At 37.5% G+C, this 24,627-nt stretch overlaps 1 protein-coding gene across 2 annotated transcripts in view; it reads left to right on the top strand.

Annotated features, from left to right (window-relative positions):
* SLC2A2 (solute carrier family 2 member 2) overlaps positions 1-18,018 on the top strand; it is a 30,993-nt gene extending 12,975 nt beyond the window's left edge. Inside the window, exons 4-11 of one of the 2 annotated variants that reach the window (XM_030330055.1) lie at positions 5,589-5,713; positions 8,362-8,477; positions 9,588-9,750; positions 10,499-10,686; positions 12,942-13,046; positions 16,405-16,506; positions 17,204-17,407; positions 17,491-18,018. In XM_030330055.1, the coding sequence (XP_030185915.1) occupies positions 5,589-5,713; positions 8,362-8,477; positions 9,588-9,750; positions 10,499-10,686; positions 12,942-13,046; positions 16,405-16,506; positions 17,204-17,407; positions 17,491-17,691 (1,204 nt within the window). In that variant the 3' untranslated portion in view covers positions 17,692-18,018. The remainder of the gene's footprint in view (positions 1-5,588; positions 5,714-8,361; positions 8,478-9,587; positions 9,751-10,498; positions 10,687-12,941; positions 13,047-16,404; positions 16,507-17,203; positions 17,408-17,490) is intronic. The other variant, XM_032594703.1, reaches the window with a different exon arrangement.
* The last annotated feature ends 6,609 nt before the right edge of the window (positions 18,019-24,627 follow it).

Raw genomic sequence — 24,627 nt, 5'->3', positions numbered from 1 at the left:
CAAGCCCCAAGTTGGGCATGAAGCTTACAGAAAGAAAGAAAGAAAGAAAGAAAGAAAGAAAGAAAGAAGAAAGAAAGAGAATTTAAGTCCTTATTGTCACCTCATTTAGAGATGAGATTCTGACAGGTCCAGTGACATACTCTAAAACATTTATTTCAGGTCCTACTGAAGGAAACAGATGCATGCCCTCTCAAGTCTTAGAATTTAGCATCAACAATGATCATACCCCAAAACCATGTCAAATGATTATTTATCAAATGACTTATGGTAAACTAAAAGTGATGCTTCTTCCAGCTCTCAGTAGAAAAATGATTCTCCATGAAAACAGCCACAAATTAATAATTTTAACATCAAAATTAAGACAAAAGGGTTCAGTCTCTCCTATAAAACTATTTTTCTAGGAAGAGTCACTGATAAATGCCATGATTTTCCTTATTGACCAGGTCATTGCTCCATCAGTTAAAAATAAATAAATAAAAATGTATATTTCTATTACTGCTTTAAAAACTCTTTCCTTGTAATTGTGAAATAGGTAATAAATGTCTGTGGCCACTGTTTTATAGATTTGGCTTCTCAGGGTCAATTTTTCCAGAGGCTGTGTTCTGAAAATTTAATTACAAGGATATGGTGGAGGAGACCATGATCTGTGCAATCAATCCATGCTACCATAAGTAGTTGTACATAAGGTGTACATACCTTGCATTTGAATACACTCTTTCTTTTATATAAACAATGGAACTCACTAAAACCAAACATTAACCTCTCATTTCACACAGATCAACTCCCAGCTCTGTCACTTAATAGTTGTGTGAAAATGAACAAGTTACTTAGGTCCTCTAAGATGTTTCCTCCTCCATCTACAATGTAAGAAAAAAATAATACCTCACTCGTAGCATCATTACGAGGATTACATGAGAACATACACAGAGGTTTATCACAATGCCCAACACATAGTAAGCAAGCCCTGAATGTAGCCTTACTGTGATGCCGATGGTGATGATGATGATGATGATGAAGATATCGATGATGACAGGATGACAGTGATAACGCCTACGCTAACAGGAATATTTAGAGCAAAATTTAAAGAAATATACTTAGAAATATATTTCTTTCTCCCTGATTTAACAATGTCATGTATTTTTAGATTATTCATTCTTGGCCATTTCTCCCGTCTGAGCAGAAGTTAAAATCCTCTAAGTTGTACAAAGTGCTCTAGCATCCCTTGGTGGTTAAGGAAGAGGGACTTAAGAGCAATCTGGCACCAAAAGTACTTTCAGGCTATCTCTTTTAAGAGTTTTTCTGCCTAATAGAATATTCTCCCTAATAGAATATACGACTAGCCAGCTAATAACAATTTTCTTAAGGTCAATTATTGAATTTGTTTGTCTTCTGTCCTTGTGTAAAGAAAAGGTACTTCACAGAGAAATATCCCTGTCTTGTTCTGCTCTGCAGCTCTGAAGTTGGTCAGCTCTAAATCACTGTTTTCCTTCCCTTTGAGTAGTTGACAATTCACATATATTGTTTTTCTATTACTGCTCTAATGAGTTACCCTAAGCAGTGGCTGAAAACAACACAAATTAATTTTCTTAGAGTTTTGGAGGTTAGAAGCCCAAATTCAGTTTCATTTGGCTGAAGCCAAGGTGTCAGCAGGGCTGGTTCCTTCTATTTTTTTTTTCAATTTACTTTTTATTTTTTTATTGTTTTTTTTTAATATATGAAATATATTGTCAAATTAGTTTCCATACAACACACAGTGTTCATCCCAAAAGGTGCCCCCTTCAATGCCCATCACCTACCCTCCCCTCCCTCCCACCACCCCCCCCCATCAACCCTCAGTTTGTTCTCAGTTTTTAAGAGTCTCTTATACTTTGGCTCTCTCTCCCACTCTAACCTCTTTTTTTTTTCTCCTTCCCCTCCCCCATGGGTTTCTGTTAAGTTTCTCAGGATCCACATAACAGTGAAAACATACAGTATCTGTCTTTCTCTGTATGGCTTATTTCACTTAGCATAACACTCTCCAGTTCCATCCACGTTGCTACAAAGGCCATATTTCATTCTTTCTCATTGCCATGTAGTACTCCATTGTGTATATAAACCACAATTTCTTTTTATTTTTTTATTTTTTTTAACGTTTATTTATTTTTGAGACAGAGAGAGACAGAGCATGAATGGGGGAGGGGCAGAGAGAGAGGGAGACACAGAATCGGAAGCAGGTTGCAGGCTCCAGGCTCCGAGCCAGCAGCCCAAAGCCCGACACGGGGCTCGAACTCACGGACCGCGAGATCGTGACCTGAGCTGAAGTCGGAGACACAGAATCGGAAGCAGGTTGCAGGCTCCAGGCTCCGAGCCAGCAGCCCAAAGCCCGACACGGGGCTCGAACTCACGGACCGCGAGATCGTGACCTGAGCTGAAGTCGGACGCTTAACCGACTGAGCCACCCAAGCGCCCCAGTATTAAACCACAATTTCCACAATTTGGCTATTGTTGAGAGTGCTGCTATAAACATTGGAGTACAAGTGCCCTTATGCATCAGTACTCCTGTATCCCTTGGGTAAGTTCCTAGCAGTGCTACTGCTGGGTCATAGGGTAGGTCTATTTTTAGTTTTTTGAGGAACCTCCACACTGTTTTCCAGAGTGGCTGCACCAGTTTGCACTCCCACCAACAGTGCAAGAGGGTTCCCGTTTCTCCACATCCTCTCCAGCATATATAGTCTCCTGATTTGTTCATTTTAGCCACTCTGACTGGCATGAGGTGATATCTGAGTGTGGTTTTGATTTTATTTCCCTGATGAGGAGCAACATTGAGCATCTTTTCATGTGCCTGTTGGCCATCTGGATGTCTTCTTTAGAGAAGTGTCTATTCATATTTTCTGACCATTTCTTCACTGGATTATTTGTTTTTCAGGTGTGGAGTTTGGTGAGTTCTCTACAGATTTTGGATACTAGCCCTTTGTCCGATATGTCATTTGCAAATATCTTTTCCCATTCCATCGGTTGCCTTTTAGTTTTGTTGATTGTTTCCTTTGCTGTGCAGAAGCTTTTTATCTTGATGAGGTCCCAATAGTTCATTTTTGCTTTTAATTTGCTTGCCTTTGGGGATGTATCAAGTAAGAAATTGCTGCGGCTGAGGTCAGAGAGGTCTTTTCCTGGTTTCTCCTCTAGTGTTTTGATGGTTTCCTGTCTCACATTCAGGTCCTTTATCCATTTTGAGTTTATTTTTGTGAATGGTGTAAGAAAGTGGTCTAGTTTCATTCTTCTGCATGTTGTTGTCCAGTTCTCCCAGCACCATTTGCTAAAGAGACTGTCTTTTTTTCCATTGGATACTCTTTCCTGCTTTGTCAAAGATTAGTTGGCCATACATTTGTGGGTCTAGTTCGGGGGTTTCTATTCCATTCCATTGGTCTATGTGTCTGTTTTTGTGCCAAAACCATGCTGTCTTGATGATGACAGCTTTGTAGTAGAGGCTAAAGTCTGGGATTGTGATGCCTCCTTCTTTGGTCTTCTTCTTCAAAATTACTTTGGCTATTTGGGGCCTTTTGTGTTTCCATACAAATTTTAGGATTGCTTGTTCTAGCTTCGAGAAGAATGCTGGTGCAATTTTGATTGGGGTTGCATTGAATGTGTAGATAGCTTTGGGTAGTACTGACATTTTAACAGTATTTATTCTTCCAATCCATGAGCATGGAATGTTTTTCCATTTCTTTATATCTTCTTCAATTTCCTTCATAAGCTTTCTATGGTTTTCAGCATACAGATCTTGTACATCTTTGGTTAGATTTATTCCTAGGTATTTTATGCTTCTTGGTGCAATTGTGAATGGGATCAGTTTCTTTATTTGTCTTTCTGTTGCTTCATTATTGGTGTATAAGAATGCAACTGATTTCTGTACATTGATTTTGTATCCTGCAACTTTGCTGAATTTATGTATCAGTTCTAGCAGACTTTTGGTGGAGTCTATCGGATTTTCCATGTATAATATCATGTCATCTGCAAAAAGTGAAAGCTTGACTTCATCTTTGCCAATTTTGATGCCTTTAGGGCTGGTTCCTTCTAGATGTTCTGAGGGAAAAACTCATTTCCGTGCCCTTTTCCAGCTTCCAGTGGTCACCTATATTGCTTGGCTTGTGGCCCCTCACTCAATCTTCAAAGCACATTACTCCAATCTTACTTCTGTCATCACATTATCTTCTCCTCTGCTGTCTTCTTATAAGAATACTAGTGATTCCATCACTGGGTCCACCAGAATAATCCAAGGTAATCTCTTTATCTCAGTGTCCTCGATTTAATCATGCCTGCAAAATCTCTTTTATTATATAAGGTAATGTATTGCTAGGTTCTGAAGATCAGGATGTGGACTCTTGGAGGATATTATTAAGCCTATAGTTGTGGGCAATCACTGAAGAATAAGACTACATAGTTTTACTCTCCAGAAAAAAAAAAATCTCCTTGGCGTTAAAGATACTTGCTTAGAAAAAGCTCACCTATTCAAGTTTGAAACATTGACATAGAATATAACAAGGTGCTGACATTTGTTTGTGGCACAAATATTTCCACACCTACCCATTTAGATTCTTTTATTGTCCTTATCATCATCTACTGAACTTTAAAGAAGGTTTTTGTGCCCCAATTTTCCATTTAATGGGAGTAAAAGTATCAGATGTCTGCAAATGTTAATTTTCATATGATTAATTTTGAAAATGATATTTTTGTTACTATTGCCAACTTGATTACATGTTTTACATTGGTTGACACTAATTCATTGATTCTGGAAATATGACAAACAATGTCAAAATAAGAATAATTATAATTCTCTTTGATAAGGCTTAAAGTCAAAGTATATTTTAATTTATTTCCAAGTAATTCATGTTAAAGGAAATTTAACTTTGAAAGTTCCTTACATGACCTACATCAACTAAAAATGTGCACCATTAAGAAAGGAAGGAAGGAAGGAAGGAAGGAAGGAAGGAAGGAAGGAAGGGAAAAGAAAGAAGAAAGAAAGAAAGAAAAAAAGAAAGAAAGAAAGAAAGAAAGAGAAAGAAAGAAAGTCATAAGTTACAACTACAGTGTTGAATATAGCTATCAACAGGCAATTATTCCTTACAGCAATCAACTTGAAGAAAACTTAATTATTTATTTTTATTTTTAATTGTATCTGTACTCTTTTTTTTTAAAGTAAGCTCCACCCCCAGTGTAGGACTTGAACTCCTCACCCTGAGATCAAGAGTCACATGTTCTACCAACTGAGCCAGCTAGGTGCCCTCTTGAAGAAAACTTAATTCGTTAATTGTTTGAAAAATTTCAGAAGTATTATCTTAAAGCAAATCAGTCATCACCACAACTGAATCATCTCTATTAAAATGTGGAGATCATGTGCATGAAACTCAGATTTTCTCATTATAAACATTAATCGTTAATGCTTTAGACAACAGATAAATCAAACTAGCCGTCATGGTTTAAGATCCCCAACTAGCTGTTTCAGCAAAATTAAAATAACTGCTCTTAGGTAAATACCTTAGCATACTCTGAGGGCAAATAATTTTATCAAGTTTTGATGCTGAACTTATAATCCTTGCTTTTTAAAATTTCAGAATCAAAGCCATGTTGGTAGCAAATGTTCTCTCATTAGCTGGAGCTCTCTTGATGGGGTTTTCCAAACTGGGACCATCTCACATTCTTATAATTTCAGGAAGAAGCATATCAGGACTCTATTGCGGTAAGTCATACATGTGCATGTGCTCGCATACACACACACACACACACACACACATGTCTGAAAAATTCTAACGGCAGATGTGGTAACATGCAGGGAAGTTTTTGAGCCTAAGGTGGCGTCACAAAAGGGAAAGGCAATAGCATGAAATTGAAGTCCAGAGTCAAGCAGGTTTGGGACCAGTAAGTGGGAGTTGTGAAGCTATCTTCTTGCTCATGGCAGTTTCTATTGGTATCATCTCAGATAAATTATTTAACTCTTAGTTTCATTATCTGTTAAACGAAGGAGATAATATCTACCATGTAAGGCACTTGTGAGAATACATGTAAATGTTCAGCATAGGATCTGACTACAGCAAGCTGCCAAGAAAAGCTAGCTGTCGTTATCGCTTCTGTTGTGCGGGAGACAGTAGCATGCTTCTACACCCGCAACCCCCAACTCAGCTCTTCGGGCCTATTTGGCCACTTATGTCTCTGTCTCTCCTTTCTGGAAAGACCTTGACACTCGGGCCCATCTCTCAGACCACATTCCCTAGCCATTGGATTCCAGACATGGTTGGGTGAAGCATTACAGTGACGGTGACCATAAGGAGAGGGAGTCACGCAGCAGCAGATGATTGAAGAGTTCACAATGGACGAAGGATGCTCCCCCTGTGAGCCTCACATCTGAATATCTGGAATGACTAGTTCTGGGAAACAGCTTTTCAAACTTTTAGAGGTTTCAAACTTTCAGAAGCAAATTTAACCAGCAGGGGTGTGAACAAAGGGAGGATCACTTAATCTCTACAATAGCCAAATCTTTAGCTTCTCAGTGCAAGTGAAGCCCTGATTCTGGTGGTTTGGAGCCAAGGTTTTACATTGTCCCAAATCATAGCTGCCTTTCAAAGCACTAATATTCACTGGGGCTGGGGGCGCGGGAGGAGGGGACGTGCAAGAGCACAAAATGATGTATAAAATGTTTACATTTACTTCCAAAGAGAAAAGACTATATAGTTTCATGTGTCTTCAATGATCAGGTAAAACAAAAGTCTAAAATATCCATAAGTTAATAACTTAATTAAAAGTATTTTTTTGTTATTTTCAATGTTAATATAAATAGCTAAAAGTTAGGATAGCTTTATCAAGGTGAAGAGTCAACCCACATGTGGCAAGATTTAGATTCAGCATGTATCAATTCTGGCACTATCTCGGCCTGGCCTTAGATATATTAACTGAACCTTCTGTAAAATGCAAATAATAACACTATTGAGGAGGCCCAAATCATGATTCTTCTTTCTTCTCTCTCCAATTTTTAACATACAGTAGGAAAAAAATCACAAATATTTCGGCAAAATTGAAAAGAAATGCTGTCAACATTGTGGACACTAGCACAGCCAAGTAACTTGTACTCCCCAGCTAGCTTTTAAAATTATTCCTGGTCCTGTTCTGAGCATTAAAATTGCTAAAAATAATAGGAAATACATTTGGACTTTAAATTTGTGTCACTTCAGGCCTGTGAGCTTATCTACATTATTATGTTCTTGAGATATAAAGGTAAGTATTACACAGAGAGTACAGCCTGGAATAGAGCCAAAAAAAAAAAAAAAAAAGGTTTTCTTCTTATTTAAGATCAACAGACCACACAATAGAGTCACATGTAAATGTCATCCAAAATTTAGATGCCATTTCAATCATGCAACTGTTCATGTGAGACCTTAGAACGATTTAAAGCACTAAAAGAAATATCAAAAGTTTCCAAATGCATCTTTTACAAAAAAACCATACATTTCCATTTTATAGACAATCTCTCTAAGAGGAAGACTCTAACAAATATTATTTTTAAATTCTTAAGAAAATGCCAAACATCTCATTCAGCCTTGCTTATTGATAGTGTCTGACCTTCCTGTGCACTCAGCAAATGGCTGGATACTCTGGCAGCTACTGCAACATGACCAATGACATCTGCATTTAAGAAAGCTATAGAAGCCAGAATTGCTTAGTGCTTTTCAAATTTTTTGTATTCCTTTAAGCACCAAAATCTTTTCTGAAGCCCGTTTTGGGAGAGAATAAAGAAGATGGGTTGCTCTGGTTGGAAAAATGGAGGAAGAGCCTCTGAAACCCTTAACCTCTCCCACCTCTCCACACCCCTGCTCATCACTTTAACAGTGATCTTGAGGCACTTGCACGTTGTGGACACTCAGGGCTTGTAGTTCTCATGATAATGCTCTGTTGCACTGTGATCCCAGGTAAACTCTTTTTGAAGTGAAAAGGTTGGCCTACATATGTGCTCATTTCTTTTCACACCAGGAGTTTGGATTAAGAATATTATTAAAGCATTTTTTCGTCTCTTTTCTGAAGACAACTTAAGGCCTTATGATGTACAGTCCATTTTAACATGGTTTTAACTAAATAAGGCAGTGCTATGAGTGATTGCCAAATCCACGACTCATCAGTTCTTTCCATTCCTATATTCAACTACAACTTCATCTGGAGTCTTCTCAACAAATATTTTTTGCATCAACTGTGTCTAAGACTGGGGACGAGGGCTCTTCCTTCCAACAGACTCTGAAAGGGACTTTTAGTCAGGATACTGACCATACTTAAACCAAATTACTGTTATTGAGATAGTCCCAGCTGCACTTGCATTCACATTTATGTTCATGTTTTATGCAGGGCTAATTTCAGGCTTGGTTCCAATGTACATTGGTGAAATTGCTCCGACCACACTCAGGGGCGCCCTTGGCACACTTCACCAGCTGGCCATTGTCACAGGCATTCTCATTAGTCAGGTAAAAACTCGATTCCCTACTTCACCCATCCTCTATCCAACTTCTCCCTCCCTGACAGTCCACTCTCACTGTAGACCAACACAAAGGAAAAAACCAGTTCCACCAGCCAGAGTAGAGATGGTGTAGAGACTTAAGCTTTTTATGTCAAAGCTAAATGATTAGTACACCACTCCTCAATTCTCCCCTTGGATCTCTGGTAGGATTGGCACTAGAGATGACCCAGCATGCCAGATCTTGAACTTCTGGAGCTATTCTAGAATTAAATTATTCTGTTTAGATTTCAAAGAATAGGAAACTTCACATTTTTTTTACTGCTTGGGTTTCCTTTGTTTTGAGCATTTTACCTGGAAAATTAATATGTATATGATTATCATAGCAGTTTTTCGTTCAGCCAGCTTTATCCTTCCCTTCTATCCCATGGACTCAGAGTCTTCAGAGCCCCTAGCCTACGACTATCCAGGGGGTAAACCACTGCAATAAGAATGACAAAACGGGTTCCCATTATAATAATTGTTCTATCTATGGAATACCATTTTATTTAAGTTCTGGGTAATCTAAGAAGAAATTTTTTTAATGTCCAAAGTTTACACATGATTTTTGGTGTTGCTTTAGATGTCAAATGTGTTCTTAAAAATTTGGTTGTTTCCCATCCTAAATGGCCCGTATGAGTTAATGAAAACAAACCTAAGTGAACTCTTTGTAAAACAAATAGGCTCTAATTCAGTTAAGGTAGGACACAATACTAATAGTTTCTGTTTGAGCATACTTGAATGCAAGTTGTCAGGGAATACTATTTTTTTAAGTTTATTTATCTGTTTTAGAGAGAGATAGAGAGCGAGCACAAGTGGGGAAGGGGCAGAGAGAGAAGGAGACACAGAATCCGAAGTAGGCTCCAGGCTCTGAGCTGTCAGCACAGAGCCCGACACAGCCTCGAACCCACAAACCATGAGATCGTGACCTGAGGCCAAGTCAGACGCTTCACGAACTGAGCCACCCAGGTTCCCCACCAGGGAATACTATTAAACAGTCAATGTGCTTTTTCAACAAATAGTTGCAGAAAGCAGACCCAACATGTTGTGCACCTGCTATGTTTCCTCCCTGCCTCTTCAGATTGTCGGCCTGAACTTCATCTTGGGCAGTCATGAGCAGTGGCATATCCTGCTTGGTTTGTCTGCTCTGCCAGCCATCCTCCAGTCTCTGCTGCTCCTCTTCTGTCCTGAAAGCCCCAGATACCTTTACATCAAGTTGGATGAGGAAGTCAAAGCAAAGAAAAGTAAGTCTGTGGGTGGGTTTTTTTTTTTCCCCTTCCTATTGTTTTGGAACTAGCAGATAATGAAAAGCAGTGAGCATGAATGTTTACTGATCAAATTGGTACCAGAGCTTTCCAAATGAAGTCAGTGATTACATGTAAGAACAATGTGAAAGATCACCTCACCATGACTCATGCATGCCATTTCTTTTTTTTTTTTTTTTTTTTTTTTTTCAACGTTTATTTATTTTTGGGACAGAGAGAGACAGAGCATGAACGGGGGAGGGGCAGAGAGAGAGGGAGACACAGAATCGGAAACAGGCTCCAGGCTCTGAGCCATCAGCCCAGAGCCTGACGCGGGGCTCGAACCCACGGACCGCGAGATCGTGACCTGGCTGAAGTCGGACGCTTAACCGACTGCGCCACCCAGGCGCCCCTTATGCATGCCATTTCAAACCCATAAACACTCAAGCCCAAATGGGAAACCCACATGCAGGGTATTGGACTCAACCAGAGGTTTCTAAAAGACCTTTACTTGCATTACGCTTCTATGATAATAAAGATCATAGTTTTCTTTGTCATTAGATAAAACCAAATGTGCTTTTAAAAATTTTAAAACAGGATTTAATTTAACAAAAAGAATGTCCAACACCCATGCTGTAAAGCAATAGAAAGAGCTATGCAGATCTGTAACTCTTTCAAAAACATAATAAAAGTAAATTTACTTTTGTTTTGACCTGAATGGTGTCAACCTGATCATTTTGGGGGACAGGCTTGAAAAGACTCAGAGGAAGTGATGATGTCACCAAAGACATCACTGAGATGAGAAAAGAAAAGGAAGAAGCATCAAGTGAACAAAAAGTCTCCATAATTCAGCTCTTCACCAATTCCAGCTACCGACAGTCTATTATAGTGGCATTGATGCTGCATATGGCCCAGCAATTTTCTGGAATCAATGCGGTAAGTTTAAGAATACCCCCTAACTCTAAAAGCAAATTGAATGAAATAGGGAAAGAAAAGGATGTAAATTTAAATAGCTAAAAGACATTTTAAAATGTTGACATCACATTTCACTACAATAAACATATAATGAGTGAGCATCAATTTTCTTTGTTTCGCTTCATCTTTTTTCTAAAATTGGCATAGAATTTTTTTAAACGTCAACGACAATCACTGGTTCTGTGTGTCCACTAAGATGGAATGTTAAAGGCAAAATTCACATTTAATACAAAAGAAGGAAAAGGAGAATAATTGTGAAAAAAAAAAAAAAAACCACCTGAATTACAAGGGGCTTCTAGACTTGAGAACCAAATTTAGGATTTCTGATGGCTTAGGAAAAAGGAGCCTGTGGTTCCCTTTATCTATTTAAATGAAGTATACCAGGTAGCCAGGTGCAAAGAAATTCCCTGTCATCCAAGAAACTTTCACTCTATTTATGGAGACAGCATACAAAATAAACAATAGAGTGAACTGATATGATATGGGTGAGTGAGGGTAGTAGATAAGACATGATTGAAAAACATACTGAATATTAAACTAGCTAGCTTTTAGGTTTTGAACTGAAATCATTGCATTATGCAAACTAAAATTATTCTACTGGCAATTAACTACTAGAAGAAAATAATTAAGCATTTGTTAAAAAAACGAGATACAGAAAATCACTTACCCCTTTTATTGCTTTTAAAAATGCTGTTTGGGTTTCCTCTTTAATGAGCCAATCACAGATCCACAGGGGACACTTTGAGGGTGACTGATGGATGGGCAGAGCCTTGGAAGAAGGAAAGATAGTAATTCTCATCAGTTGAAGAAAAGGAGGCCTGAACCTCACTCAACAAGCTGAATACTGCTCTTCTGTCATCTCTGTTCTCCTTTAAGGGGTCAGTGATGTTCATTTTAATCTAATACTCTATAAACCTTTGGGGTTTGGAGACCAATTTTGTAGGCTTTCTCTCAGTTCTGCCTGTATATATCCAGAGGCGCAATATTTAATATCTCCAAACCTTCCTTCTTTAGTTACTATCCCCATGCCTGACTTAGAGGCATCCAGGAAATGTGAGCCGAAGCTGTTGGGCAGCCTACAAATGTGGGATAGTGTCTAGTGTGCTGTAAGCCGCTCCTCACTGAACACAGTGGGTACAGTTCTCCTCTATCAGCCCCACCCGCAGGAAGAGGTGCCAGCCAGCAGGACAGGTTAACCGGGGAAGCAGTGAGAGAGGATGACAGAATGACAGAATGGCCTAAACAAGACCGCTATAAACATAAAAACATAATTAGTAAGAAAGGCTATTAGAGAGATTGTGAAGATTTCTCCATGTCCACTGAGGATTAGTGAAAAATGTTGGATTAAACGTGGTAGCAACCAGAATTCTTACACACATGGGTGAGAGTGTCAGTTGGAAAATTGTTTGCCAGTATCTGTAAAGGTGAGCACATGCATACACTATGGTCCAGCAATTCTATCCCCAGGCATAAATATGTACGTCTTTCACCAAAAGGATTATACTAGAACGTTCACAACAGCACCCTTCGCAATCGCCAATGACAACTACCTAAATACCCATCAGTACTAGATTGGGTAATAAATAGTGGTATATTAATACAACAAAGTACTAAGCAATGATAATCAACACTGTGCAAGCACACATAACCATATGGATGATCCTCACAAAGGTAATGTTGAAGCCAGATAACAAATAATTCACACAGTGTGATTCCAGTTATGGCAAGTACAAGACTAGGTGAAATTTATCATGATATTAGAAGCTGAAGCATTTCCTTGGGAGAATAGGGGGACATTCTGGGAGCTTCTGGAGGACTAGACATGATTTATATCTTTATATGTGTGCTGCTTACACAGGTGTGTTCAGTTTGTGAAAATTAATTGATCTGTATACTTATGCTATGTGTACATTTTTTGTAGGTATTTTATACCTTAACAAAAAGTTTAAAATTTTAAGTACATATAAAAAGAAAATGCAGATTCAGAGTTTTCAGCTAAATTTAAAGAGAACTTTAAGCAATCAGGAGTTTTAAATACTAAAGATTGATAGTGGCTTCTCATCGCCCGGAAGGAGAGGACAGACAAAATCTTTAGGGCATTGTAGGGACCATGGTTCCATAGAAACAACTAAAACTAAACAGCTTAAAATATTTCTTGCTTTCAAGCCATTAGTGCCAGGATTCTTGATTAAGGCTAAACTGTTATTACTTTACAGATATTTTACTACTCAACCAGCATTTTTCAGACTGCTGGAATCAGCCAACCTGTTTATGCAACCATTGGAGTTGGTGCCGTCAACATGGTTTTCACTGCTATCTCTGTGAGTTCATACCCTAGATAAGTATGCTGCTTGTTTCTCAGTTCAGAAATGGGAGAGGGGAGAACCTTGTAATCCAAAAGTGACCAATCACTTATTGTTCTATAGATGCAGAGAACCAAGTGAGTCACAAGAAGAGTCCTTTCTGCAAATAATGAACCACCAAGTATAACCGAGCAGGTGGATCACTGGTTATCCCCAGAGTAGGGATGCCAGTTAGTCACTCGTTTGTGAATTAATAACTCACTTGGGACACAGAGGACTTCCTCCTTGTAAAAACACCTGTAGTCCTCCTTTGCTCTGTACTTAAATCTATTGGGATTGGTGACAGTCTGTCATTTCTATCAATATCGGGTCTTTTACCTGGGCTCCTCTCTTCCCGTGGTTGAAATTCTTTTTTTTATCCTGATGCCCTGGGGAAAATACTTAAAAAAAAAAAAAAAAAAAAAAAAAGGTCTTCTGCAATAGATATATCTGTCTGTAACAGAATTAAACAGCCTCAGCAAATTCCTATGATATTTGGCTATTGGGCAGAGTTTCCAGAGAGCTCACAAGGCCATAACTTCCGGTGATGAGGTGATGCATAAAAGTCTGTGATATTATGAGAGACGAAGTAGAAGTGGTATAATTTGAAATGTTACTATTTTTGAAATGTTATTATTATTTTTTTCTGACAAGGGGAAAAAGTGATATAGTCCACTTAAGACCAAGTACCTTATATAAGGACTGATTCAATATCTTGACAATGATATATAACATAAACAATTGAAGAATTAACGTAAACAAACAACAAAAAACTCCCCAAACTTCCCAACTCATGTAATTCATTCTAAGATGAGGACAATTGGGCTTATTTTTATCTTCAAATGCAGGATATTCAAAAAGTTCATGCTTTTCAATGTTGGTCACAATGCTGTCTGTACTCAATATACTTTAGTCAGTTGTTTTTCTTTCTCTGCACATGGACTTTTAACTATTACCTTAGAATGGTCAATAAATTACAGCCCGGTTGCCTAGATCAAAAAACAGATTTGTCCAGACTACATTAAACAGTGCTGGACCTTGGAAAGAGGAAAGAGAACAGATAACAAGGGAATACCAGCAGTTCTGTAGACATGCCTTTCATGATAATGCCTGTTCGAGCCAAAAGGCCACTTGAAATCGATGAAGGTCTGCTATTGGGATGTGATCCAAGGGACTACTCACATTCTTTTGTCTCCTGAGCTATGTTTGTTACAAGCCCCACTTCAAAATATTTTTTTTAATATAGAGATTATGCTTAAAACATTTTATATGTAACAGGATTTGCTATGTAAAGCATCAGGTTGTCAAAATTGAGTAACCAAAACTCTAAATGCCTAATAAGGAAACTACTGCAGAATTTCATTTTTGTCTCCCCTCCCCACCAATCCAGTTGGAATAGGAGGAGTTGCTTGTTGCCTTGAAAAGTATCCTGACTATTCTGAATATACCCTCTGAGAGTTTATCCTTTTATTCTGTGAAAGATTTTGAACAGATGAGTGACATAATTTTAAAAATAAGCTTTAATCAGCTACCTAATTAACCCTCCAGGGCTAAATTTTTTAATTACATGTATTTTTGGAAAGTTGTTTTAAGGCAGAAAAAGTACAAAAAGGATAGTCCCTAAGTCACCCAATTCCTCTCCCCCAAATTAACCAATGTGTATCCTTTCAAATAAAGATATGCACGTAGGAATATGCACTGATAGGATATTAATGTTTCATTGACTTGGAAGGGACATAATCAAACAATTTTTTTCTCTTGAATGAGTATTTGGGAAAAGAAAGATTTTCCTAACCCCATGCTGAATTATGCTTCCACATTCCATATTTTCTTCCACACTAATGGGCCGGGAGAAGAGGGCCTATAATGTTGAGAGAAAACAAAACAGGAAGAATTGTGGAGGGAATGGGGAGACAGATGGATCTAGAGGAGAAGCAGTGGCTACTAAACTCCAAGGAGGCATCCAGGACCTGTGTGACACACATTGTCTTGGGCAAAGACAAAGGTTCTGGTTAGGCAAACATCTCTAACCCCTGACCAAGTCTCACCCTGGGCCACACTCCTCCCCAACTGCTCACCTAGCCTCAAGAAATGAGTCCAACTCAGTTTCCAAGGCATGTGGTTTTAGAATTTATTATCCTATTAGTAATAATTGTTCAGAAACAGCAGAAACATAGTAAAAGCCCTCATTCTTGAAGAAATGCTTCTATTTTCTTGATAGCTTTGACATGGTGTCATCAAGTCAACTTGGAAAGTTATACTGACAGAATCAAATTACATAGAGAAATGTTATGAACTTGGAAAAGATTTGTTTCTCCTATTACCTTTTCAACAGTAAACATGGGCTCTTTGCTCATTACCCTGAAGTGATTTGAAACCTGAAGATGCAATGCCTCTGAAATGAAAGGGGTTTTTGCTATAGGTGAAAACAAATGTTTCTCAGGTATTTTCAGAGCCAGAGCTCAAGGGTATTGGATTGCTATAGATTTCCTGATAGATTTATGAGCCGAGCCAATTTAGTCATCGAAGTGAGAAATTATGACATAGTTTTTTGTGTGTGATTCACCAACCTTGGCAGTATTCCAAGAAGACGAGTCTATTTAACAAATATTGGTCTTGGCTAATTGTAAATCTTAACCATTAATTGCAAAGGTCCACAGACCCAAAGGTATCAATGACACATCTCCTGAATTAGGATAAGAAAGCACTTTAAGCTTTTGCTTTGAAGTCTTATCTTTTCAAATAGATAATTCACTTCCAGCACCAAATACATTTAGGGACACCAGAAAAATGCAGATCTGACTAATTGGTAAAGTGATCAAATTCTGTGAGTTGCCACGTGAATGACCATAATTTGACTTTATTAGCAGTGAGAAAGTTGGATAAGAATGGTTGGCAACCCAACAGTTACATGATTTCAGGTGTCTGCAGTGCACAAAACCTTGTACTTGTAACAGGATAATTATCAAAAGCTAAGTTAGTGTCATTTTTTTATGTAGTGTCATTTTAAATGTATAAGAAATCTACTGGAAGAGATCCGAGAGGTACAGCCTCTTAATACTGTATTCAAGTGATAATTGTAGAGTGATGGTAAGGCCATGGCTCTTTCTCCAGAATCGCCTGTTGAAAGCAATGTGACTGAGTGAAGCTGGTATCTGGTAATTACTTCTGCTCACTGAGACCAGTTCTGCCACCTCAGGCAAGAGTCACTACCCCCACTCAGTTCCACATCTGTAAAAATGGGATTACAGAACTGCCTGTTTCCAGCTGTATAAACTAAAACGACCTCTTTGGCCATAAAAACCATTTAATTCAGTATGTTTTGAAACCTTCCTAGGTATTCCTTGTGGAGAAGGCAGGGCGACGCTCCCTGTTTCTAATAGGAATGAGTGGGATGTTTGTCTGTGCTATCTTCATGTCCGTGGGACTTATACTACTGGTAAGTGTAGATTTTGGTCCTGAGATTTTTGGTTACCATATGATAGCACTTCTATGCTCCAGGTCAAAGTGTTTTGCATGTCAAAACATTTGAGATTGACTTAGGAAATAAAGCCAGAGGAACAGCATATAATGCAAAGGAGGAAAGTAAAGAAAAAGGGAACTAGTGTTTTAGGTTTAAAGACTTCAACATCACATTACTTGCAATTTATTATTGCACTTGTTACCAAGGGAGGCAGTGTCGCAAAATGGTCAGAGCATAGTCTGTGGGGTCAGCCCCAATCGGGTTCTAACACTGGCTCTGCCACTTGGCTACCTGTGTGACCTAGGACAAGTCCCAGGACCTCTCCAACCTAGCACACTCATCCACCACTTCATGGAGGGTAATGCATTCCATCTGGCAACATTGATATGAATAGGAGCAAAGGTCAATAGATTCTTGCCTTGCCTCTTTCACAGGAAAAGAGTGACTGAGAGTCATATAGAGTCCTAATCCCGAGGATTTCCTATAACAGAGTTCAAAAGATTTAAGCACGACTCAGACTAGAATAAACTTGTGTCAGACTAGAATAATTTGTAGTTATTTGCACATAAACATATCTAGAAGAGAGCTATGTCACCTCTGAACTCAATGAGAGCCTACTTAAAGGAAGAAGCTGCCAATAATCCCAGTTCCACTCTTTTTGTTTATTCCTCAGAATAAGTTGGCTTGGATGAGTTACGTGAGCATGGTAGCCATCTTCCTCTTTGTCAGTTTCTTTGAAATTGGGCCAGGCCCCATCCCCTGGTTCATGGTGGCGGAGTTCTTTAGTCAAGGACCGCGGCCTGCTGCTTTAGCAATAGCTGCATTCAGCAACTGGACCTGCAATTTCATTGTAGCTCTGTGTTTCCAGTACATTGCGGTAAGCAGCCTAATATTGTGCAGATTTGCTGAACAGTGGAGTAGAACGACGGCTAATTGGAACTCTATTTGTTCTCTGTGCAGAAGTTCTGTGGACCTTATGTGTTTTTCCTCTTCGCTGGAGTGGTCCTGGCCTTTACTCTGTTTACATTTTTCAAAGTTCCGGAAACCAAAGGAAAGTCCTTTGAGGAAATCGCGGCAGAATTCCGAAAGAAGAGTGGCTCAGCCCAAGCGCCCAAAGCCGCCGTGGAAATGGAATTCCTTGGAGCCTCAGAGACTGTGTAAAGATTATCTGATTTGGGACATAAAAAGGAATAGAAAGGAGGTTGTGTGTTTTTAAATGACAGTTCTTTGAGAATGTTATATCTACATCTTGAAGGATTGTTTTCTTTTTTAGAGAACGTTTCTGGGTTCTTCTCAGTAATGTCATCAAATATTACCAAAAAAAGTATTTTTTTAAGTTAGAGCATCTATTTTTGATAGTAAGACTCTGTAATTAAGTAAACCAAAAGTCTAGCTCATTTTGCTCTCCCAAAGGGCAAGTACATTCTAATGTTGCTAGCTCTACTCTTTTTTTTTTTAAGAGGGGGTGCTGGGGAGGGGAAGAAAGAGAGAGAATCTTAAGCAGGCTCTGCACTCAGCACGGAGCCCAGCGTGGGGCTCAATCTCACAACTGTGAAATTGTGACATGAGCCAAAATCAAGAGTCGGATGCTTAACTGACTTAGCCACTCAGGTATTCCCCCAGTTCTATTTTTTATAACAAGGTTCTCCTGAAATGAAAGCTGTTTCAATATATCACGTTAATGCTTCATTAAACGTGTAGCTAGAAACCTGAAGATGCAACTAATTTACACATTTGCATATGATTATGTTGGAATTTTCTTACCTATGGACCTCATACTAAAGATTTGGCTAGTGGCAATAAGGTCCATGTTAAAATTGATAACTTTTCCTTTTCTCCCACTCAGCTTTTTTTCTTGCGTGTTGAATTTATATTGTTTAATGTTTTATTTTGTATTTTCATGTGGAATGGTTTGTGAATATATTAAGATATGTGCGTAAAGAAAAACTTTTATTTTTGGTAGGCTTACCAAATCTTTCAGAACTCAGGGAAAAACATTAGTTCCTTGGCTTGATTTTTTGTAAGATTAAACACTTGAAAAGAGTTTATTGGTCATGTAGCCTGGGTTATCAGTTAATATTACTATTATAAACTATGTTAATTCTTTGCTGGTTCAATCCTTGGAGCTATATTTTGGTTTGCTTTTAATATTGAACACAGCCTGGTTTTCTGAGCTGTGTTTTTATAAAATACATCCAAATAGTGATTAAGTTGGGCATTTTTGTATCTCCTCAAATGCTAAATACGTTACAGCAGCCTAAGGGAAATTTGAAATAAAGGTTTGCTCTGTTTGTTAAAAAGGATTTTCTGAATTATGTTTCAAGACAAGGTGAAAGAGGAGGTTGGAGGATTCCTCAATGGGGGCTTCTGAAACTTCCTGAATGTTCAGTTTCAGACTTCATCAAAATCCCTATTTACATTTCTGGTTAGATGATCATCCCTCTTGATGTTTCTTCTTTGTCATGGCAATCTATGGATGCTATCTCAGCTATTCTATTGCTATTGCTAACATTTACTATGTACTATCTATGTGCCAGGCACTGTCCTAAGTGCTTTTACCTATGTAGGCAAATTGGAAATACACAGATGATTAAACAGACTTTCACTTACAGTCAGTTTCACAACTATGGAAATACAGTTCTGATGGATACCAAAGGCTTAGCAGGCAGCTAAAATATCTCCAGGCTGTTTTCCCCACAACGTGGAGTACTGAGTCAATCCTTTCAATGTTTGCTTTAATGTGCTTAAAAGAAAGGCACTTTTTTAGAGTACTTTTTATGAGTGGAGGGAAAAAAAATGCAGAACACTAGTTTTTTGGTTTTGGTTTTTTTCCCTAAGTTGTTTACTTTTTACATAATTTGGCAGTCCAAACAACATAAAATTATTTCTTTTCACTTTGCTTTTTATTCCCTTTGGGCCAATTTGGAATAAATTATTTTTACTTAAGTCTTCAGGATACAGTTAAAGAGAGCTTAAATATTTCAAAAGATTTTTGTACTAACTTGTGAATCTAGGTAAAAATATGGGGACTCTGAACAGGGCAGGATCAGGGGAATGGCTCTTGTGTGGCTCTTGTCTGTCCTCTTGTTGGTGGTCTTTGAGAAGCCCAAAGTTACACTGATAAAGAAATTTAACATTTTTCTAGGTGATGAGTGTGATTTAATCAAATTGCTATTCCTGATCTCATTTACTAAGAAAAGTTAAGTTTAAATGAAGAACCCAAAAGATCACTTTTAACTTCTAATTGGTTATTTCAACTGACACATAAACACCAGAAATTCAGAGCCTGAAGTTTTCTGCCTCAGAGAAACTAAAGTAATTTACAATGTTTCCCTTCCTTATTTTTTTCCTTGCAGAGATACAAGTGTGTTGAAAAGAAACCTTAATGTCAAGTAATGAGCAGTAAAAGCGTTGCAGCCGGACAAAGGAACTACCTTCACATAATAGAAACTCCTAGGTCTTCAATGGGATACCTCATAACAAATACTAAAATTGGCCCTGATTAACTAGATAGAATCCAAGGGAATTAGCTATGAGTTTGAACATTTAATTTTCATAGTAGTCTATGACGTTTGTGGAAGTGTTTTCATACCCTAACGTCCTAACAAATGTGACTTTTCTCTTAGCCTGTTAGAAGCATGATTGCAATTCTTGGTCTGGCCACTCTCCTAGCTATTGCCCACTGCCATCACCTCAGTGAAAGGGACTTCTCTAACTTTCTCCTCTATGCAGTCAACACTGTGATGGGGCTGAGATACACTAAGACACTGCCCGCCTCCTCCTCCAGAAGCTCACAGTCTAATAAGCAGTTCAGGAAGACCAGGGTATGAATATTCCCATCTGTGCCTTTCGCCATGCATGAACCTTGACGTGGAGGCCTCTCTTGTAAAATGGACACAGCAGTATTACCTACCTCAGAGAGCTGTGAGCATTGTAGTAGAGTTCCTGCTACACAGGAGGTGCTCAACAAATGTTACCTAGAATTAGTATTCATAAAGATACTGCTAAGGTAAAAGTTTGTTGTATACAAGATAGTTCCAAATTTTTCCTTTCTTTTTTTAAAGTTTTCCCCCAAATGTATCTTTTGAATATAAGAAATTTTATAAATTCAAGATAATATTTTCTTACTTCAAGCAACAATCTTACAATGACAGGGGAATGGTAAAAATTAGGGGAGATATTAGGCTATTCTAAGTCCTAAACCCAAACAACATTTCTAAGTTGGTTATGAGTTTTTATTGTATTTTTAAAGTTTGATTTTGCCTAAGTTATGTTATTTTTTAAGAGGTCACTGTAATATTATGTCTTGGATAATACCAAGTACACAGTAAAATGCTGTCTATTTAAATGTAATTCAGCAAGATTATAATCACAGGACAAGACCAAACCTTCTTGGTAAACCTCAAAAATTGCAAAACTGTTGTATGTACACGTAAACCTGTGTGCGTGCATAAGCTACTTCTGGCTAGCTTATTAAAACAAACACATGCAGGAAATAAGGCAACATTAGGCGATATCTTGTGTTTATGGGTGTCCTAAGCAGAGGTGTTGAGTAAAGGATAAAAGAATATATATTTTTCTTTATAATTCTATCCATGACCACTCCAGCCATCTGCTGGTGTTTTTACTGCTTTCTAATTCGGTGCACATTAGAAAGAATCATAGTGAAAAGAGACTTGTAGTTAGGGGTATATATCCACTAGAGTTTTATGTCAGTGAATACATTTCTGAATGCTTAGTGTTGCTTCCTTTTATATTAAAAATAACTACATTTAAGAAAATAAATATTGGTTTTTCTGTATATCCTGTTTCCTTCTCACAATATTGTTCCTATTCTCATTTTAAAGATAATATGTGAGTTACTTTTTTTCATTTATTTATTTTTTTATTTTAGTTTTTTAGAGAGCACACAAGCTGGGGTGGAGGCAGAGAGAGAGAGAGAGAGAGAGAGAGAGAGAGAGAGAGAGAGAAAGAGAGAATCTTAAGTAGTAGGTCCATACTCAGCATGGAGTCCGATGCAGGGCTCAATCCCACAACACTGGGACCCTGACCCAAGCTGAAATCAAGAGTTGGACACTCAACCGGCTGAGCCACCCAGGCACCCCTGTGAGTTACTTTTCAAATCCAAATTTTATTTCCGCTAGGCAGTTGTTTCTATTATCATTGGTAGGAAAAACTAACCTGAAGGCTAGGTAAAAATAATTGAAGAGAAATAACTCCCTTTGATAAAATAAAAATAATTTTATTCAGTAAATATTTAGTTGAGCTCTCACTATGAATAAGACACTTTGTTAAAATTTTGTGAAAGACACAAAATTTGGAAAAAAAGGTCCATATCCTCAATTACTTGCCTTCTCATAAAAGGGATAAAAGTTGAAAACAAATACAGTAAAAAGGAGAAAACAGAAAACAACTATAGTGGTTACTACATTTTTAAGTTGATATATAAAAGTTTTGTTTAAATAGCTGCAAAGGATGTAATTTTTTAAAATATAGTATATATTGATATTTAAAAATTGTTCTGCTTAGGGTACCTGGGTGGCTCCGTTGGCTAAGTATCAGACTCTTGATTTCAGCTCAAGTCATGATCTCCCAGTTCAAGCCCCGCATCAGGCTCTGGGCTGACAGTGCAAAGCCTGCTTGGGATTCTCTTTCTCCCTCTCTCTCTGCCCCTCCCCCACTTGCTCTCTCTGTCTCTCTCTCAGTATAAAGAAACTTAAAAACAATTTTTTAAAAATTTCTTTCCTCTATTTATCCAATGGAATTTAAATACCATAGTAATTGGTTACCACAACCATTAAAATATATATATACACATACATATGGGGTGCCTGGGTGGCTCAGTCAGTAGAGTGTCTGACTCTTGATTTCAGCTCAGGTCATTATCCCAGGGACATGGGGTCAAGCCCGGCATCGTGCTCCATGCTGAGTGTGGCAACTGCTTAAGATTCTCTCTCTGCCACTCTGCTCCATGCACATTCAGGCACACCCTCTCTCTCTCTAAAATATACATACATACATATATATATATACATATATATTAACAGTTGGAAATTTTACTGCATTCTTCTCTATTCTCGTATTTCCTCATTTCCTCCAAAGAATTTCATCCCAAATAATAAATTTGTATGCTTTAAAATAACTCTGATGATTCTATTGTGAGTTTCTGCAACAAAAATATCTATAATTTGAATTTTTATGTTCAAAAATGTCCCATGTCTATGGAAAAAGCCCAAGTGTCCAACTGATGAATGGATAAAGAATATGTGGTGTATATATGTATACATATATATACATATACATACACACACACACACACACACACACACACACAATGGAATATTACTCAGCCATGAAAAAATTGGAATCTTAACATTTGCAAGGACATGGATGGAGCTAGAGTGTACAAGTCAGTTAAAGAAAGGCAAATTCCATATTATTTCACTCATATGTGGAATTTAGGAAACAAAACAGATGAACACATGGGAATGGGAAAAAGAGAGAGAGGGGGAAAACAAACCATAAGAGACTCTTCATGATAGAGAACAAACTGAGGGTTGATGGAGAGAGGTGGATGGGGGGTGAGCTAGATGGATTATGGGTATTAAGGAGGGCACTTGTTATACTGAGCACCAGGTATTATATGTAAGAGATGAATCACTCAAACCAATATTGCACTGAAAGTTAACTAACTAGAATTTAAATAAAATTTAAAAAGAAAAAAAATGTTCCATGTGTATAAAGGTCCAAACGTTTAACATTTTTTTCTGGATTGTGTTAACATTTATTGTTGTTAGTGGTACACAAATGATGAAAAAAAAAAACCTGTGTTGCAGATTTTGATAGAATTACTAATTTTTAAAATCATTAATTTAAATTTCATCTCAGTGAAGAGCAGGAGTTATTTTTCAATCAGTTAAATATTAATGGATGGATATTTCATACAGCTAAAATTAAAGAGTGATCAGCATAAATACTGATATTACTGTGTTATTACTGATATATTAAAATTTTGTTTTCATAAATAATAATATAGGAATAGAACATTTATTCCATAAACTATTTCCAAATTATAGCCAAAAAGCACATAAAAATTGATCGCAAAAAGAAATTTTAATAACCAGCTAACAGCTTAGTTGAACATTCTTTAATTTTGTTGAAATCAAACAAATTATATTGTGTAAGGATTTGTTATCCAGTTGTTACAGTCATTCCTCATTTAGTTTGTGGGCAGTAAAACCAAAAAGGTTTTAACAAAAGACTATTAATAATACCATTGAATCTTTCACTTAAAGGCAACTTGCTTAATCTGATATACTGAGAAAGGGTTAGGAGAATTGAAATACTAATTTTACATATTTTCACATACATAACAAAATTTCTCTGTTTTGTCACATGCCTTATATACATCAAACCATTAGAACTTGGATTTGGCTTATGAGCTTGTTCAACTCACGGAAAATATCTAACATAACCTAATGGGCAAATTTCAATTTTCATTGTCAAACTAATTTTCCAAATCAGATTTACTTTCTATTTGACTTAATTTTTCACTTCCCATAAGTACTTTCATACTTTTTCCTGTGACAGCCATCTCATGTTTGAATTCCAGTACTTCCACAGGTAAATAGAGATTAGGCATGGATACTTGCCATAAGTCTGTCTCCGGCATTTCTCACAGATGTTTTACTTTCTTTACTTTTATGGGTCATTCCCTCAGGAGCAATACACTTTGAAAATAATTAGGTAAGTTCTGCTAAACAAAGGTGGTCATTATCTTGTCCTACAAAGCCTGAATTCAAAATATTCTAAGTTGGGCCAAAATATACTATTTCTTATGCCACCTTAATTAAGGTAGGCTTCATAACTAAAAATTATTCCCAAATATTTTTTTGTTTGGCACCTCTAAAATCTTAACACTCTGGGACAATGCAACATAGTGAGAGTTGGGATCTATTGAGAAGGTTGATTATGAAAGAGGTATTTGGAAAGAAGAACTGGCTTAATGCACAGTAGGCACGTTATTGGGCACAAAAGTGTATATTTTGGCCCATAATAAGAGCTAAAACATGAAACTTTGAAAACAATTATTACAAG

Source organism: Lynx canadensis, chromosome C2 (genome assembly GCF_007474595.2).
Source record: "Lynx canadensis isolate LIC74 chromosome C2, mLynCan4.pri.v2, whole genome shotgun sequence".
NCBI classification, from domain to species: Eukaryota; Metazoa; Chordata; class Mammalia; order Carnivora; family Felidae; genus Lynx; species Lynx canadensis.
This window is presented reverse-complemented; position numbering and strand designations above follow the sequence as displayed.